At 42.4% G+C, this 19,045-nt stretch overlaps 1 protein-coding gene across 1 annotated transcript in view; it reads left to right on the forward strand.

Moving 5' to 3' along the window:
* LOC119396079 (uncharacterized) overlaps positions 1–18,703 on the forward strand; it is a 101,088-nt gene extending 82,385 nt beyond the window's left edge. Inside the window, exons 14-21 of the mRNA XM_037663164.2 lie at positions 777–1,699; positions 2,467–2,535; positions 6,558–6,675; positions 9,074–9,156; positions 9,225–9,293; positions 15,239–15,341; positions 17,568–17,727; positions 18,249–18,703. Of these exons, the coding sequence (XP_037519092.1) occupies positions 777–1,699; positions 2,467–2,535; positions 6,558–6,675; positions 9,074–9,156; positions 9,225–9,293; positions 15,239–15,341; positions 17,568–17,696 (1,494 nt within the window). The 3' untranslated portion in view covers positions 17,697–17,727; positions 18,249–18,703. The remainder of the gene's footprint in view (positions 1–776; positions 1,700–2,466; positions 2,536–6,557; positions 6,676–9,073; positions 9,157–9,224; positions 9,294–15,238; positions 15,342–17,567; positions 17,728–18,248) is intronic.
* Positions 18,704–19,045: the final 342 nt, after the last annotated feature.

Genomic DNA, 19,045 nt, shown 5'->3' on the forward strand with positions numbered 1-19,045 from the left:
GCCCCCCCTATGATGAAAGATAATCAGACAAGATTTGGAGGGGGGGCGCTTGCGCAGTCATGGATCAAAACTCAAGATGGCGACGGAAAAGCTGCTCAGAGTAAAGAAGGCACACTGTGTTCTAATGAAATGCTTTATTGAACATGCATGCATTCACTGTTTTTATTCACCTCATCGGCTAAATAAAAAGTGTGAATGAAACAATGAAAGTGGCGGGAGGGGAGAGGGGTGTGCACTTGCTCGGGATTTTACAGTACTTTGCATACAATTCTGTGTGCCCTTACCACATGTCCTGGAACATGCTTGAGGACTGCATACAGTTGCTGTGGCTTTCAGAAGTGGGGGGTGATAGCTATACACACATACTGTTGGTGCGCCTTTATTGTGCATTATTTCAGACAATAAAAGTTACATTGCATAATCTCCTTAGTAACGGCATGAAGTGGAAGATGGAAGCTTGTGATGAAAAAATTCATAAACAGGGTGTTGGTGCTCGAGCCGACGTTTCGACAAGTGGACTTGTCTTCTTCAAGGCTGGAACTGGAATCAGTTCCAGCCTTGAAGAAGACAGGTCCACTTGTCGAAACGTCGGCTTGAGCACTCACGCCCTGTTTATAGATTTTTTCAATCTCCTTAGTGTATCATTCAATAAGTGTCTGCTTCAGTCAGTGAAAGTAGCTCTATTTCTACGAAGGTTATGCAGTATGCTATATTTGTTCTCTAATTCATGTACAAGCATTTGAGTCATACATTCATAGCCCTGTTCTCTACTCCAGGAAACAATAGCCCGGATGATGGAAGCTGGGCCATGTTCCACAGACCGAAAAGTGAATGTCCCAGGCACACCTCCGTCATTGAACAGTGGCAGTGACATCACCAGCAAACAACCAACAGCTGTGGTACACCCATCTCAACACTGGGGATTTGTAGCTGACCAGAGCATGCGAACAGGCCTTGGACCTCAACCAGCCGACGTCAGACTGAGAGCTCAAGATTCCCTGCCGTTTCACCAAGCTGAGCCAAGTGCCCAAACTTCTGCATCTGCTTCACAAGCAACCAAACCTGCTCAGCCATTAGATGAAGAGTGTGCTCATGCACCAGCACTTAAACAAGCTCAACAAAAAGGACATGTGCAATCAACATTACCTAAGGATCTTCCATCAGTGCCCCATACCAATGGCGTACAAATGCCTACACCACAATATTCTGAACAAGTCCCTGATGAGCATGTTATACCATGTCAACCTAATACAAATTACTATCTTTCTTGCCAAGAGATTCCACCTCTAAAGGATTGGCAAGAACCTTTTGAACAAGAACAGCGATTAGCTAGGTGCCATGCCTCATCAACTGTGAAGCCATGCGCAGAATCTGCACAAATAACCATGCAGTCAGCAGTGCAGATCGACGTGCATTCAAGGGGAGAGCCAGCATCAGAACCAGTTCACGATCCAGAACCAGTTGCTGCGTCTACTGTGCACCGATATTTGCAGTCAGCTGTTCGAGATACTGCACAGCCTGGTGGAGAATCTGCTGTACAGTCCACTCCTAGTTTAGCTGTGCAGCCTCAGTTCCAGGGACCTGTACAGCCACCACTGAAGCCTGCCATGGCCATTCCTGGGGTGCCACCTTCTCAGTTTCAAACGCCTCTTGCGACTGAAAGAATGACAAACCAGCCTTCACATGAGGCTGTTGACGAGTAAGCACATTTTCTCCCCATCTTATCACATAAACTAGAACTTTAGATTGTTCTTTTTGAGCTGCTGTTATAAATATGCACTCTTTTCCAGCCCTGCTGCCAATTGTTTTACATTATCATTTCAAAATATGTCATTAGGCCACCAGAATATATTGAATTTCTTTAGACAGTAAACCTGAGATATTATCTCTCATAACATTATTACAGGATAGCAGAAAAAGTTCTGGTACTAGTTTAGGATGCCTGTGCATATGCCTTGTGATCCTTAACTTTTTCCATGTTTTTTACCAGGTCAGCTTGTCCAAGCTACCAGTAACTGTGATTTACATAAGTACAGCATTTCTGTGACCATTTGTGGCACAAGGGCCATTGTTTCATGCTGCTAAAAATAAAGACTATCTGTATGGTTTTTAAATGTTAGCAAATTGTGTTATGAACTTGCATTAATATTATGCATCTTTCGATAAAGAGTGCATACTTTGAAAAATATAACAAGCTGCTTTAGACCCACCATGGTAGCTTACTGGTTATGGCATTGCGCTGCTGAGCATCGAGGTCGTGGGTTTGATCTCGACCGTGGAGGCCACATTTTTGATTTAGGCAAAATGTGGGAGCATTCATTTACATTTATTTGGGGGAAAGTTAAAGGTCCCTAGATGGTTAAATTTGTCGTCCTCCATGGAATGGCTCAAAATGAGTTTGTGGTCTTGGAATGTGAAATTCCCATATTTAATTTTTTGAAGCTGTTTTTATTGTTCTTGAAACAGTGAGGTGGATATCTTGGACCTGCTTCGAGAAGAGCTAGATGGACGTCGTCCCAGCCGGGCAGTGAAGCCGTAAGTGTTCGCTTTACTTTTATGCTGTTTGCATAGATTCAAGTGTGAGGAAGATTAAAATGGCTCGTATACATTTGTGCGAATTGCTCAATTCAGATACTGCAACATACATATGGGACTACTATACGTGCCTAGAATGAAGCTACATCGGGATTGCATGTCATACTGGTATGAAATTATGTATAAAAGGAGTTCTGTTCCGTTAATTTTTGCTGGCATTTCAATTTATGTTGATGGTACATAGTATGCACACGCTAATTGCTGTCAGTCTCATAGGAATCCATTTGTGAAAAATTGTGGCTCTTGCTTAGCATACAGCCTTCTGCATATGTTAACTGTAGCGGGCATCATGTAAAGTATGCCATCAGTTTCTTGCACAGTTTTCAGCGTGCGGCACAGGCATGGCTTTACAGATAGCATTAAACAATGACTAGTTGCAGGGACCAGTGGGCGGAAACATGCGAGATATCAAGAAAGTAAATGAGCTTATGTGCGTCAGACGAACTACAGAGCAACAGGCAGCTGGCCTCTGCCTGTTTTCCATTATCCTCTATAAATTTAATTTTGATTGTGCGATGAATGTCTGCAAAGTAAGCTTAATTTTTAAACGAGATGTTTCAAGAAAGTGCTTCAGTTAACAATGTAATGCATGGAACTTTGTTGTTTAGATGTGAACCGATGCCGTTAGTAATTTTTTATAGCATGGCAATAAGTTCTGTATGTCAGCGTCAGTATAGTCTGTCTTCAGTGATTGACAACACTGGGCGTATTAAGGTTTCTTTTTATTACGATAGCAATTTTAGGGACACTCCAAGTGAAAATATGCTGTTTAGGTCACCGTGTTGGCTTAACCAGGTCCAGGTGCGATAAGGTCCTATCCCGCCCCGCATTCATACCAAATGCGGAGCGAGAGAGAGAGAGCTGCTAAGTGCTCCCAGAAAGAGGAGGGGAGCCAGCAAATGCGGCAGGGAAGGGACTTTCTCTTTTACTTAGACCAGTATCGGGTGGTCAGAGTCATAAAAGTTAGCTCCTTCCATGCTGTAATGATGTTGTCTTAGCGCAAAATATTTTTCAGCAAGGGGCGAAATGAATGCAACACACACAAACACTAAACTTCCAACTGAATCTTTATTATTCGGACACGTTTTTATAACAGAAACAGTGCACCTGCGCCCCTCAAGTTCCACAAATCACAAGACTCGTAAGCAATAATCAGCCAGCTAACAAAAAGCAGTAACATCCAAAAAACTGCAAACTAGTAAATCTTTTTAACGGTCACTAATGCATGTTACTACATAGCATAATTCTTACTTAGACAGGGCAACAGAAGGCACACTCATACAGTGGTGACCTACCTTGGCCATGTCTGCTTCTTCAATTATTTCCCTTTGTTTTTGATCAGCATGAGTGTACAGCGCAGCACACTTCAAATTCACATACATCCACAACTTCAGCAACGCGTCGCCACATGGCCCTTGTTTACCTTTACCTTGTTTAGTCTTGATGCAATGGTTTCCGGTACTTTATCTATTTTTTCTAGACGTTTACACCCCCTGGTGATAAACCCACGAGCTGCTGCAAAATGATGAAATTAAGTTTTTAGGCTTGAGGCTCAGGTTTTCAGACGAGGTCTGCTTGATGTACAAACCCAGGGGTTTGAAGCCACTCTTACCTCTTAAGTTATTATTGAATCGTTTCTTGGAAATATGTTAAGGAAATCTTGTGTGCATCTGATCCAAGAAAGTTTCTACATGCAAATTAAGAGGATTGATGCTGCCGGATACTCACAAGAAATAATGGCAGTGTCTGAAGTTATGCACTGTAAGATGAAGAAAGAGAGGTGCGGTAGTACAGTAGCTACATGGAACGTCGAAGTGCATAGGCTTCGCCCAGCACCCGCCTACACCCTCTATGCTCAAGCTACAACTGGCACAGCAGCTGCAAAGGCTGCCTTCGAGCGCCACACATCGGCACACCTCCAGCATGTTTACAAAAATAGCTGTGACAGAGGAAGTTTAAAAAGGAATTTGAAATGAACATGTACATACTACGCGTATGTGCAACTCCTCTGAGAACCCTGTCTAGACACCAGGCACCTTAATGCCATGAATGTCATTTATTTTCAAGATATCATTGATGTTACTGTAGTCTAGGCCACACATGTACGTTTTGACTTGTTAATTAGTGAAAGAATGACCCGCTTTACCCAGCAACATGCTCTTAAAGGGGCCCTGCAACACTTTTTCAGCATGGTCGGAAAACGCTGCTGATCACTGGTCGAGACTCCTGAGAACACGCAAGCCGAACATTATAGCGCAGCACGCTGCCTGGAATTTACAATTAATTCTTAAAGTGAGCTAGAAATTGTTCCCTCTTCTTTCTACAAATGATGCCATACACCCAAATGACCGCGCCATATACCCAAGTTCACGACCATTGGCTCATTTGAGCATTGTGTCTGCATAGCTACTGCGACCACCACGGGAGGCTGCCACGTGCCCGCGTGCTCGCTTGCGATCACACTGAATGTGAGCAGTGCATTTGAAGAAAAAAAGAAAAAAGAAAGAAATAGTGCTCAAGGCCATGACGCACGCGTGACGTATCTTCTTTCCCCTGTGCCACTTCTCCCTGCTTAGCTTTGAGTGTGCTCGTAGGGACAAGAGAAGAGAGAAAGCAATTACAGCGTGTGATAAATCACTGTAACTCCCCTTGTACTCAACGGATTCTAAACATTTTTGCAGCAGTCGATTCGTGAGGCAATAAACTCTTTTAATGCAGCCATTAGATGCTTACCTTGAAAAGCGTTGCAGGGCCCCTTTAAGTACGATATGAAAATGCACGGAATAAATATACTTATGAACAAGTCCCTAATCATTACAGTAAACCCTCACACAGAAACAAATGTGCCAGGTTAGTTATTCACATAAACGAGAAGGGTGACCTCGGCAACACTTTCCTTTATGTAATATCTAAACTTCGCCACCCACAACCTTGTAACAGGGGTGTTTCGTACTCTAAAGGTTATTGGTATCTACAAGTGTTACTGACATACAGGAACTTTACTTTAAATACAGCTGTGATGATGCATGAAACAGTTATCGTGCCAGGGACGACGCCCTTGCATACCTGTTGGGCTTGCTAACTGCAGGTCATGGCTCTCCCCGTACGCTCAATTATTGATTGTGCAGGCATAGGCCGGAAACAGGCTTGGCACATTTTCAGAACAGCTTGGGTGGTGGAACATACTGTAGAAAAATTTTTTTAGCGCTGCAAAGTTGAGGACGAAAAAACATGGACAACACAGACGAAGCGCATCTAACAACTGAATTTATTGAAACAAGAAGGTCAAAAAGGAGAGGAAGAAAAGACGTAACATACGAAAGAAAGGGCACTGTAGGCAAACCACGCATGAGCCAAGCATCGGTGCTATCTATGCAGTGAAACACGTGCATAAATCTAATTCAAACTTTACGTCTGTATCACTGAGGTCACTTATGCTCCAATTACATTTATATTTGTGTCGCTAAACATGACACTTGTCTTTCCGTGAGTGCTATAGATGGGGAGCTAACGCATGCGCCAAACTTCCCCGACATCATACTGTAAGCTTCAATGATAGTTCTTCTGTTTTTGTCCTTGCTGTGCGCCACAACGGAAGTGTCCCTGAAATTTGGGTTACATTTACAATCAGAGCAGTGCTGAGCAGCACTGCTCTGATTTGGCTCTAAGACATAATAGACTACCAACTAGCCCAATCATGCTCCTTATGCTGTAACGGTTGTAAAAAAATGATACGCGTGCCCCATCTTGCAATTACTAGTCAGCGGCAATTGTCAACGAGCATTTCTCAAGTGCATGATTATTTTGCTTACCTCTTGGATAAGTGATGGCTTCACTTCTTGCAATTTTTTATATGCTGGTCATTCATCTCATAAGCAAAAGTGGCGTAGCTAAACTTTTGCTCATTGGCAAACCATTCTTAACACATTAACAAATCATCAATCATTGCATTTTCTTTTCAGGGAGCACCTCACATCTGGTTACTGCCTTATGGTAGTGAATTGTGAGGGTGTGCCCTACGTAACCACTGCTAATGTGTGCCAGCTCCTTGGATGGCCCTCGGATGTGATCCTTCAAAGGGTACATGCAGCCTCAGCTTTCTGCTTTTTCCCTAAAGCATGCCTCTTAATAACTTTACTAAGCAATTATCTTGGTGCTTTTCTAATTATGTAGATGGTCTACATTGTGTACTTGAGCGTTGGTGTACATAAAAGATGCACAGACAACAGTGGCACTGCAGCACTGTCCATTCGTGTTACCTCTTTTCCAGAGATTTGTGGGAGTTTCTAAAAAGGGCCATAAAACATGTTTTGAACATAAAAAAGTACCGTCGATTGCTGGGTGATGTTCCCATTAACCAAATATCATTGAACTGACAATCACGCGTCAAAGATGGTATGAAATACGTAGCATGTTCTATCCTTTGTAATGTCATCAGTGGCTGTGTCGCAAGCAGGAGCAGGCGAGCCTAATGAGTATGATAGCAGTAATGTTCTTAGCCGTTTTATTATTGCTATGACTTAAATAAATTTTAAATACTCTTGTGAGCAATCTCAAAAAGCTCTTCATGTATTGATTGACAGTCGTCTGAATGTTTGGAGGCATGCACATATACACGTATGCTCTTTCAAGAACTTCTACATGCCCGATTCAGTCAGTACTTGCAATGCATGTCATTGTCTCCCAGATGTGTAAGCTTGTCAGTGCACACTAGCTTGTCCATGTGCATTGAACCCACCGTGCTTCACAAGTTGGATGTCATAGCAGACATTGCTTCGTAGTGAGCTAATTCATGGTTATTGAGGATGCACTGTCTAGATCTGACTACTATTCATTGGCTGAGCTTATTTAGCACAATGCTAGTCAGCACCACATGCTACAGCACTGCATGGGCCATTTTTCCTGGACCAGGAGCTCCCTGGGGACTTCAAATTTGCCTCGCATGCCACTCAGGACCGACCTGCTTCATTTTGACCTATTGGCTCTTCAGCCTGAATGAAGCATGGTCAAGTTCTCGGTCATTGTGAAGACATTAGCTGCGAACAAAATATTTTCAAGTGGCAGATTTCACTATGTCAGTTTTTGGGCAGGAGTTGCTGCTTGTGAAAAAGAGACCAAAGAAAAAAAAAACATGCCCTCAATTCACTATGCTTATGCGTCCAGTGTGATATGGTCTTGTGTACGACACTTGCAAGTGACTCCGTGACTGTACATAGCGAAGGCATTGGGGAACACTCCCCTATACACAGCTAGCCATTTAATCTTGCATTTACATCCCAAATAACCGTTGCAGCGATCGAACTCAAGCCAATGAACTTGGCTCAAGTATAAATTTTAAGGGCTAAAGTGACTGTAGCTTAGACTTTAGATGATTAGAACGAACACCCTCATGAACTATGGTTGTCAACATATGGCTAAGAGTTTTTTTTTTCTTTTCTTTTTTTTAATATTAAAGCCTAGAAATAAAGCCTGGCTTTCTTCTCCAATCCTGTTGGGAGGGCCATTATAAGATCATTGTTAAAGCAAACTAGCATCACATTAAAAATTCTGCTGGCGATGAGATTTTCAAAATGTCTGCATGTGCGTTTTATAAAGTACAGCTGGGAGGTACAAGTGCTTGTATCCTGCTTATATGCCTCATGTCCCACCTATTGAAATTATTTCACAACGTCAACATGGTGTGTAAAAAAGAAGGCACTGGTCTTTGCGAGTTTATGCAACATGAGATCTTTCAGAATGAAAAGAAAGCCTCTGAAGAAAATACTTTGGTAATGTTTTTTGACTCCCTGCTCATTTTATCGTTGCCTCTCATTCATGTGCTTCTGAAATAGATGATTTTGTCAGTGTTTCTTGCTTTTCTTTGTCGATGTGTGTGTTGGTGGTGATAACATTGCACTGATGCTTTGGGAGATTGGTTGGATGTGGTCAAGATGTGTATTTTTTAGGAGGAGCATTTTAAGATGTTCAGAAACTGTTCATGTTCAGAAACTGTTGCATGTTTCAACCAGATATTGAAGTTCATAATCCGTAGGATCACTTCTGGTGTATTTTTCAAGGCCAAATACTTGCATACGTGATGTCCTGTGTTGTAAAGTTTTATCTTCATTTTTACAGGAAGACAGTGAAAAGCCTGAGCCATGTAGGCTCATATGTAATTCATGATTTCAGAGATTTTGCATTAGCCAGCCTCATTAACTGTTCCACCAGTGGGCATATTTTGACCAAATTAGTTTCCATGCGTCACCTTTCCTTTTGCCAGTACAAGTTTATGGTTCTTTTTATTTATTTTTTCCTTGCACTTTTGACTTCACTCCTTGACAAGTAATTGTTTTATTAGCTTCAAGTAGAGGCAACGAATGGGAATACATCATGGTTCTTAGTGCCAGTGGAAGGTTGACAAGGGCAGATTATCTGTTCTCTTTTATGCTAGATGCAAGAAGGCAGTTCCTTATGATTTTCTTTCATTGTTCTATTCCAGCTGGAAGCCAAGTGCATCCAGTTTCCAACACTGGTCTTGAAAAGGGACAGCAACAACTATTGGATTTTTAATGAAATGGCCAGGTAGGACTGATACAGAAAACTGGTACCTAGTTTTTAGATAACTAATCTATTGACTTTCGAATATGCAGCTGTGATGTCCCAGGGGTGAAGTTCGAACACAGTCAGCCTCAAGAGGTCACGCTGATTCCACTGAGAAAGTAAGAAATAACACTCTGATACCTTATTTATTTGAAATGTGTTTGGCCTAGCGCAGAACCATCGGACAATGCCAAGGAAGTTCATAGAGATGCTAACCTCTAAACAAGTGGTTCTTGAGCTCTCTGGCCTTGGGGAATCCCAACCGCTTCTGCAAAGTTCTGCGGAACACCTTGACCTTTCCTCTTTACACTCGTGTACATTTAGGATGAGGGAAAATCTAAAACGGGGGAGTGACGACACGCCTGTAGATCTGTGCAACCAAATATCAATGCCACCACATTGGCCTATTATCTTTAATGTGATGATACATGGATAAACTTGCAATTTTAATTTCCGAATTGATTTCTGCACATGTGTTACAAACTGCGCTCATGAGCTTGAATTACCAGTGCTCCATACGCTGTGTCACCGTGGGTCCGCAGATTGCACAAATTTCATGGTGTGCACTTACAGCTACAAGTCTTTAGTGCCGCTACCATGTGGATCTCTCACTATGCACTGACTCCCGATGTGCGCTTGAGGTGTGTGATCTTGTTTAACTCAATAAACTACAGTAAAACCTCGGTGATACGAATCTCGCGGGATCACCAAAAAATATTCATATCATCTGAAATTTGTATCATCAGAAAGCATGGATAATTAGCATGCAACAAAAGCTGGCATACATTTTCATTTATTGCTTTTCAGGGCCGCAGCAAAGTCACGAACAGCTCTGAATGATTGTCAGTGAAGTTTTTAGACATCAACAATCATACCTGCACTATAAATATACGGCCCGTGCGCGTGTGTGTAATTAATGAACCAGCTGTGTTGTGACCCGCGACAGGTAGTAGCCTCTTACGAATCAGGGCTGGGCAGAGATGTACTCAGAAAAGTATTCCGGAATACAGATATCGAAATACATGAACTGGAAGCCTAAAATACAGATACTTAGATACATTTGCCTCTAACGTAACAGGATATTTCGGAGATACTTTTGCAATAAGAAGAAAAAAGTATTCCGGAATACAGTTACAGCGATACAAATACTGGAATACTTTTTTTATTTGAAGGATGCTCATATTACGCAAAGACACTTATTAGTGCAGCATAATGTTGTAATGAAAGTTACAGCGCATCGAAACGTTCAGTTCACTTATATATTTATTTCAGTACCCTCAGCGCCATTAAGACATCGCAGGGGAGGGGGGTGGACAAAGTACATAATTAGTAATAATGACATAATTACAAGTATCAATTGCAATAAAAATACACTATTTCACAGCAACAGTAACAAGGATTGGACACCGAAATCGACATACTTGGCGAACAAACTAAGCTATGCTAGAAATAGCACACTCTAAGCAAATCACTCGAATCACTAATGAACACCAGTGAATTGAGAAAAAGCACACATTTATTTTGAAGATCTGCTTTGCTGAGAAGTTTGCTGTGTAGGTTTCTCAAATAGGCTGTCTTCTAACAGTGCCGGTTCAGCCTCAGCACAAAACTCACGAAAGAAAAAAAAGTCTGTCTACCGCTGAAGGCGAGCACAAATTCGTGTTATAGTGAATAAATATCGCCTTCATAGCCGGATTGCCCTGCAGCGTGGCGATATCTCTTCTCGGGTAATCTAAATACCGAAACGCTTCCGCCCTCACTTGGGTTGTTCTGACTGTTCAGAATCCGAAGTCTGTCCCCATCTCCGGAATCCTAAGCCGTCTGACCCTGTCGGCTTCAATGAAGCTGTCACTACCCCCGACGCTACCAGCACCCATTTCAGAAAGCCGCAACAGGCAAAGTCTGCTCCGGCGGTGGGGGAGCCTGCTACCACAAAGACCGTTTCGCGCATGTAATCAATTAGGAACGCACCCTGACATTGGAGAGCTGGCTCAAAGCGCGTCAAAGATAGCCATCTTCTAGTAACTTCCGCCGCGACTATGGGAACTGCTTTTGGAAGTGCCGCCGCTTTGAGAACTGAACGCACGCGAAGCATTGCAAAGCCTGTTCCAAGGCGGTATCCGCGCGGGGGGTCGTGAAGTAATGGCTTGCCACCAGAAAAAAATTAGGCGTGCTGCACTGACCTTGAGAGACAGCGACTTTCGTCGGCAGAGGCCGACAACACTGCCCCCGCGATTCTGCCGTCTGCGGCGTCGCGCGCTTTACCACATGGACCATTCTGTGCTTGAGGGGAAACCATCGCCGCCCTATCTGTCGGCGACCGGCGGCGCGCCTTTGCTTGTCTTGGCACAAAAAAGAAAAAAAAAACGCCATTCCCCCATTGGAAACACGCCTCAACTCATTTCCTACACAAAAAAACAATGTAACGAGATACCCATGTCCTGCATAGTATCGCGATACAGGCGATACATCGTAAATGTATTTCACTACTGAGATACAAATACATTTTTGAAATGTATCTCGATACAGAAATACAGATACTCAAAAGTATCTCTGAAATACTATCGCGATACTCTTGTATCGCGATACTGCCCAGCCCTGTTACGAATCGTAGTCTGTTTTCCGCATGACAACGGAGTACTGCGGCGAAAGTAACTTAAGGAGCGCTTTGATGCGATAGATGAAGGCCAGAAAATTTCAGAACTGTGGTCCTATGTTATTATTTTCTTGTTGCAGCGGTGTTGGGAATGTTTTTCGAGAGATTTACGGCCGTGCCCGTGCAAGTGTGTCCCCAACATTCCTGCATAATGACGTTGTGAGGCCCAACATTGTGAGGCCTAGCTCCTTCGCCAAGACCATCCTCCTCTTCTTTCGGTCCTTAGGATGTCTGATGCGCGAGGACATTGCTTGCGTCGACGTGGCAGGCACATGTACACACAGTACAACTACAGCAGCACGCATTGACGTGTTAAAAAAAGGAGCATGACGCCAACTGCATCTGTAATCTAAACACGAAAGCACTCTGAGACATATTAAGGCCTCCAAGATTCACGCTCACGATCTCTGAGGCTACGACGCGTCACTGAATGTTTATTCTGACCACTGTGTAAGAAAAGTATTTTTCTTACATTCTGACCAATTGGTAGCGTGGTGCGCATGCCCACGCTTGCATTCCCGCGCCCGCACGTGCTTGGCGCGTCTTCCGCGACAGCGCGGACAGCACCTCTTCGTACCTGGGCGGTAGCATACGTTCATATCAAACGTCGCGGGGTGAAAATCGGTTTGCAACAACCGTACTCCATTACACTGCAGGCCAACGGGCCTTGGCCGGGACTAAAGAAAAATTCATATCACCCCGAAATTCGTAAGAGCCGTGATCATATCACTAAGCTTTCACTGTAGATGGTAAGAGGAGTGAAACGGGAGGGAGTCGCATTCGTTCTGACCACTCATGGAATCCTAAAATGCCTTTCACAAAACCCCTGGGTTCCGTGGGACCTAGTTTGAGAACCCATGCTCTAAACGACAGCGTTGTTGGTTATCCTCATTGCCAGTTGCCGTATCGTCGACGCCAATGGCCCTTCACTATGCTGTAAAAATCATGCCTAGAAATTCTGACTACCGAGCAGCAAGTGCATTTCCTTGGGATGTTATCCTGAGTGCTCATTCATCACCTGCCAATGAAGTAGTCGGGACTCGCTTTTCTGCACATCCTGTCGCGCACTGTATGGAGCGCTGGGAATCGAACCCAGTACGTCACACCTTGGAGGCAGACGCTCTAACACTTGAACACTGCTGTAGTTGGTACTCATCTCAAGAAGCTCTGCTATCTTTCACTACCCTCCCCCTCCACTCCTTGACATTGCATTCATTGACATTTCACAACACTCTTGTCACACAACACTCTTGAATCTGGCTCTCATGATCGAGCAAAAAGCCAAGGACATGGCTTTTCTTGGGAGGGAGTATTTCCAAAGTTAGGAGTGAGCTGTCGACATTTCAGGAAGCTGTTGATGGCTCATCAGTTTGTGACTGCGGATGATGGTGTCGCAACCACGGGAACAACTCAGAAACGATGACTGTGTCACATACGTTACAAATCCATACATAGGTGGTAAGCCGAAGGACAACAATGAGGATCCTTTGCCCACTTCACCTGAGGTAACAGATGCACTCACCTTAGCCCGGCACTTCTGCACAAGAGTGGACGTTTGTGTCCTTGGCTGCTCCCGACTTGTTAGATATTGTGCAGAAATGCATGCTATCGCAGGCAGTGAACATGCTAAAGCTGGAGATTCTGAACTATTTTGTGCCAGTGTAAGGTTCGAAAGTAATCCTGCTTTTTCAATATTGTGCTCTTATAAATAAGAAGTCTTTATGTCATCCATTTCTCTAAAAGTTTTACATTGAATTTTGCCTGATGTCAAACTGATAGCTTTTTGCGTGTTCGATATAACCAGGCTTGACTGTAGTGAGGTTCCATAATTAGTACCTAGAAAGGTGTTGCAAGGCCCCTTTAAGTATGTTTAAGTAGGCCTCTTTAAGCAGGACCAAGGTTTTAATTAGTGATCTGAGAAAATATGCTAATACACTCTCTTAAAAGTGAACTCCGCTGTTTTTTTAACCATATGACATTGCTGTTTTGGAATGACATTGACAGTCCTGTAAGAAGTAGGGTGGTTCTGTTGGCTTAGAAACTGATGAAACAATGTGCCGAAATCGGAAGTGAACTGGGTAGCTTCTTCGTGAAGCATCTGCAGTGACGTCACAACCTGCCCCGTGGTAATGTGAACACAGTAAACTTGGCACTGGCATGAGAAAAGAGAAACTGACGATGCCATACGACAATGCAATGTAATGACCTGTTCCAGCATTTTAGAATCTGACAGCGATGATTTGACCGCTGGAGGATCACTGCTTGCTTTTGACCGCCTGTTTGGAAAGGTAGTGAGGTAGGCTACAATGTCGCAAACACGGGGTGGCCCGCATTTAAAGACATGTTTCGGGAACTCGGCTAAAAATCTTGAAAATTCAGTTTCAGGAAAACTAATTGACTAGCAGTTGTATAGTCACAAATCGTTAGAGTATCGAAGTGAGCATATGTTGAAATTTTTGTATAGAGATCAGTGGCCTTTTAAAAATAAGTCTCCCCATGGGATTTCCAGAAAATATGAATACTTTGTGAACCTTTGTTTATTTAATTTATTCAGTAAAATTCAGGGGCTGAATATAACTTTTTGTCCCTTTGTGGGCTTCCTCAGCAGTTCAAACAGCTCTTAGCCCACATTATCACTCAAGTAAACTGTTTGAGAGTTGTGTGCAACTTAAAAAGGGGGAGACAAAAAGAATCTACACTTTATACCAGCTTTTATAAAACAATACATTTGTGTTCATACTAAAGTAATTTAGTTTACTTGTGGTGCTTGCTTGGACAATATGTTCACTGCAACATGCGTCACTGGCGAGTCAGCCAACCAAGGGGAGCCTAAATTGCCTGCTCATTTTCGTGTGTCTTTTGTTTAATCTGAATTAAGATAGCATGATGCACTATTACTTGCAATTTCTTTATCTGTGTTCTCGGCAAGCTTCATCGCCTGAATTATGACATTTGGGAGATGTAAACCTGGCTGGTGCCTTTTTTTTTTTTTTGCAAACAAATCACTGAAAGGATGGGTGTCTGTCATTCCTGCTCCAAAATATTATAAAGAAGAATGTTGGTATGTACGCTGAAATTTGAAGCAGTATGGTATCTTACTTTTGTCCTGCCATGCAGTTTAATAAATGTAGAAGACATTGAGTTTCTGTTTTGGCGGGAAAAATGCATCTCCTTTTGTGCCTGGAAATAGCCAAAATGACGTGCTATCTCATGTGATCCAGCTTGAATTTAACTTTGTACAGCAGCATTTTGCCCTTGTTCTAGCATTTGTACTTTTCATTTTGTATAAAATGAAGGCTGAAATAAAGATACGAATATTTTTTGGTGTTGTTGTTTGCATTATGACGCACACAGTTCGTTTGAGAAAGGATTTCTGGAATGTGACCACATTGGTTTGCCCATTGACAGTGTCCTTGACCTGCTCAACCTCTTTGAGTTCACCGAGGCCAAGTTGAGGCATGACATCGTTGCAGTCTTGTACTCGTTCAACCCAAGAAGCTCATACTGGCATGTGAGTTCTTCTGTGTGCTACTTAGGCATGCAAGTGTGTAAGCTGCAGAAGTTTGTTGAGCAATTGTAACAGTAGTTACAGTAAATTGGCAAACTTTGCTTTTGTACTGAAGTTTTGGCATTTTCATGCCAAAACGTCAGTGGTGATAAGGTTGTACAGTTGTGAAAGTTGTGAAGAATAGCATATGTTGCAGCATCACCTACCAGAATGGCTACCCTAGACAGGGGCCACTATGAAGTTCCTTGATATTGGTACAAAATCAAATGAGCATTAGACTGTACGCAGTACATGTTGTTTGAAGGCAGTGATAAAATTCAGTTGAGTCATTTCATGCTAAATCAACCAAAATTTTTCCAACCTTCATGTAGTAGCTGAAAAATGTGTTCACATGTTTTTTCAGGTTTAAAACCCTCCCTAGATATTTATTTTTGTTGCCAAATATCTATGTTTCATTGTTCTTGCCCAGCTGAACTAGAGGGCACCAAACATTTTTTTTTTTTTTTTTTTTTTTTCAGTGGCATGTTGTGTGGTATAGTGTCTATGGTGTGTCTGATAGATTAATGAAGTGATTTGACAGCTAAAATAATCGGTCCTTCATGTGACCGAATATTTCGAGTGCTTTTGGCATGACTGTCTATCATGGTAGCACAGTGGTTACAGTGCTCAGCTGCTGACTCGAAAGTCGCGAGTTAAACCCATGACACGTAAAACCCCAGATATTATTATTACTTTGGCATGACCAACATAGAGTGAAATTCCCTAATTGGGAATTTTCTGGAACTTACGAAAGTCCAAAAGTTACAAATTAAATACAGAATGGTAGCCAGATTAATGTAGTACAGTGTAACAAGTTTGACTGTGTTCAGCAGGTCCTCTGGAAATATGCACAATACATTACTAGATAGCCGTACGTGTCTGCTCTACCTGTAAGAAGTTACAAAAAAGTATTGCCTTTTTTTTTTTTTTCAACAGAAGAAGTAGGCTCCCTTTAGGGAGTGTGGGGAGCATATACAGCAAACCTTTTACCCCTGGCCTCTGAACGTCTTCCTATGTTACAGAGAAGTGTACACACTGGTAGCGTATCTGTAAGAAAGCTTATCTTCTCTTTGTGTAAGGTCTTGAATAGCTCCATTATGTATGTGCTGTACACTCATGGGTGTTTTTCAAGTGGTGCAAGTTTCACACCATGGTGCACCCTTTTTGTTTGGGGGCGGCTGCATGGGCTTTGTTACCACAGTAATAGTGCCATCTGCACGCCATATAAAATAGGAAACCACGGTGTGCAAGCTTTCTCAGCGTAGCTGTTTTGTGCGTGTACAATTAACTTCGAGCGGTTACATCGATCGATGAAAGAAGCGGTGAAAGAAACTTTCTTTCTTCTGTCACTGCTGTTCTTGTTACATTTATCTCCACAACCATCAAAACATGCAACCTGCAACTGCAAACTGTGGCTAGGGGTGTGTTAAATGACCCCTTTAAGTGCTGTTTAAAGGCTGCTCACAACAAAACTTTACCCCTTCTGTGGCTTTCCAATGATTGCTTCACTGGTATCAGGGGCGTAGCCAGAAATTTTTTTCGGGGGGGGTTCAACCATACTTTATGTATGTTCGTGCGTGCGTTTGTATGTGTGCGTGCCTATATACGCAAGCAAAACTGAAAAATTTCGAGGGGGGGGGGTTGAACCCCCCCAACCCCCCCTTGGCTACGCCCCTGACTGGTATACATATGCTGCTCATATCGAAATTTAGACAAAAGAAAAATTCTGTTGTAGCTTACTTGTAATGTCTGTAAAAGTTTATATTGCAGCAATAGCTGGATCAATACATCAACTGAGAAGAAAAAGAAGATGGCTTGCAGTTAAAAGTTTACCAACACAGTCAGTGCGAGTGCCACTCTCAGACCCCTAAGTCATGCATTAGGGTTGCTTTACTTTTCTATATATAATGGATATTTTGAAAGGAGTACGCACAAAAAATGCATGTTGACTTTTTAAAAGATTTCAGATGTTCGAGCGACACGATTGGGATATGTTGTATGAACCTATTGAATATAAACACTTAAATTTCGTGGACATGCATTTTGCCAGAACACGACTAATCTTCAAAACATTTTTCTCATTTCTTATCAGAGTAGTTTGCCGGTATCCTTTATATTTTTTTGTCTTTGTTGTCATGTTAGTGCCTTGCCCTTCGCGAGAAGAAACAATTTCCTTAATCATCGTTGCAGCTTAGTGATGCAGTAGAAGAAGGCGATGTAGAGCACCAATCCAGCAGTGCCATGCAGGGTCGGGCCGAGACGCCATCCAGGAGGGAGACACCTTTCGTGGATGATGACTGCTACTTGGACACGCTCTGACTCCCTGCATACCAGTATACCAAGGAGCTTGGTGAGGTATGTAGCGAGCATATGATTTATTTTGCTTTCAATCTCGCTCACAATGTGTACCTCGAGGTTTGTAAAACCATGCAAGAAACACTGATTCATTAAGAGACAAAGATGTAGCATTGCATTGAAAGGGTTACCCTGCTGAACCAAGCCCTTCAAGAAAACACTGGTACTACATGACTAATGTGAGTATTGACAACAAAACTTAGTGCTTAAAGGACAACATATAGTAACCAGAGGGCAGGACTAGGCTTTGAGGTTAAGTCGCATCAGCTGTAGGGCTACTCAATAAGATTTAATGCATAGCAAGCATTAAACATAGCATTAAAAGCCACTGCAAATTGTAATAAAAAAAATAATCGAGGTACAGAGCAGCAAGGATTTTATTTTTAAAAAGCCTTCCTAGTGAGCATCAATTCTAGAAGCTTTTTGCAGCCATGGCACTGAATATCTGTTTACATGCAGCAGCATTTCTTGCACTTGTAGCTCTGATGAAACTTCCTTGTTCTGTTTTGTATGCAGGGAGACACCTAGTGCCCTGCAAGGAGCTCAGCAAGTGTGATACTTTCTTTTTGTTTGTCTTTTTTTTTTTTTGTAGGTCTCGAAAGTGCAGCGACACATGTTGAAAACATGATTTCTTGTGTGCTTTTTTTGCAAATTGTGTTTTGTCGTTAATTCAAGTGTGCAATACTGTAACTTCATTGTGCAATCCATGCACGTCACACAGGCACATGCTGGCATGACGCTGGCACATGCTGATCTCTTGTTTTTTTAGGTGTCATCAAACACATCACTTGTTTTTTTAATGTATTCCCTGTGGTTTGGGTGACCATGAAAACTCGTATTGATCTGGCTGCCACATTGCAAATTAATTTTTTATTTAAGGGTTTGTTTTGTTATGTAAAGCAACAAGCGACTTTTTAGTTTTTAATATTTATGTATTATGCCATGAGTACAAATAAAGTGCTTGTTGAGATTTTGACCATTGTTTTAGGCTGCGTCATCTTATTATTCCAGTGTCTTGTCAGTGGCAAACACAAGATGAAGTTGCGATCCGTACTGTAGTCACAGAATGGGAATGGCAACACTAGCAGGACTTGAGGGGAAAAGAGGGGAACAGTTGGGAAAAGAGGTAAACGATATACAGTAGACTCTCAGTAAACGGAAATCTCTTAAACGGAACTGCTGCTTAAATGGAACAAGTGCTTCTGACAAGATTGGTTTCGTACTTGTATTCTGCACCCTTGTTCACCTCTCAGTAAATGGAACTCCTGTTAAATGGAACACATCTTCCTGGTCCCTTCAGGTTCCGTTTAAGA

The sequence above is a fragment of the Rhipicephalus sanguineus genome, chromosome 1 (assembly GCF_013339695.2).
Source record: "Rhipicephalus sanguineus isolate Rsan-2018 chromosome 1, BIME_Rsan_1.4, whole genome shotgun sequence".
Lineage (NCBI taxonomy): Eukaryota > Metazoa > Arthropoda > Arachnida > Ixodida > Ixodidae > Rhipicephalus > Rhipicephalus sanguineus.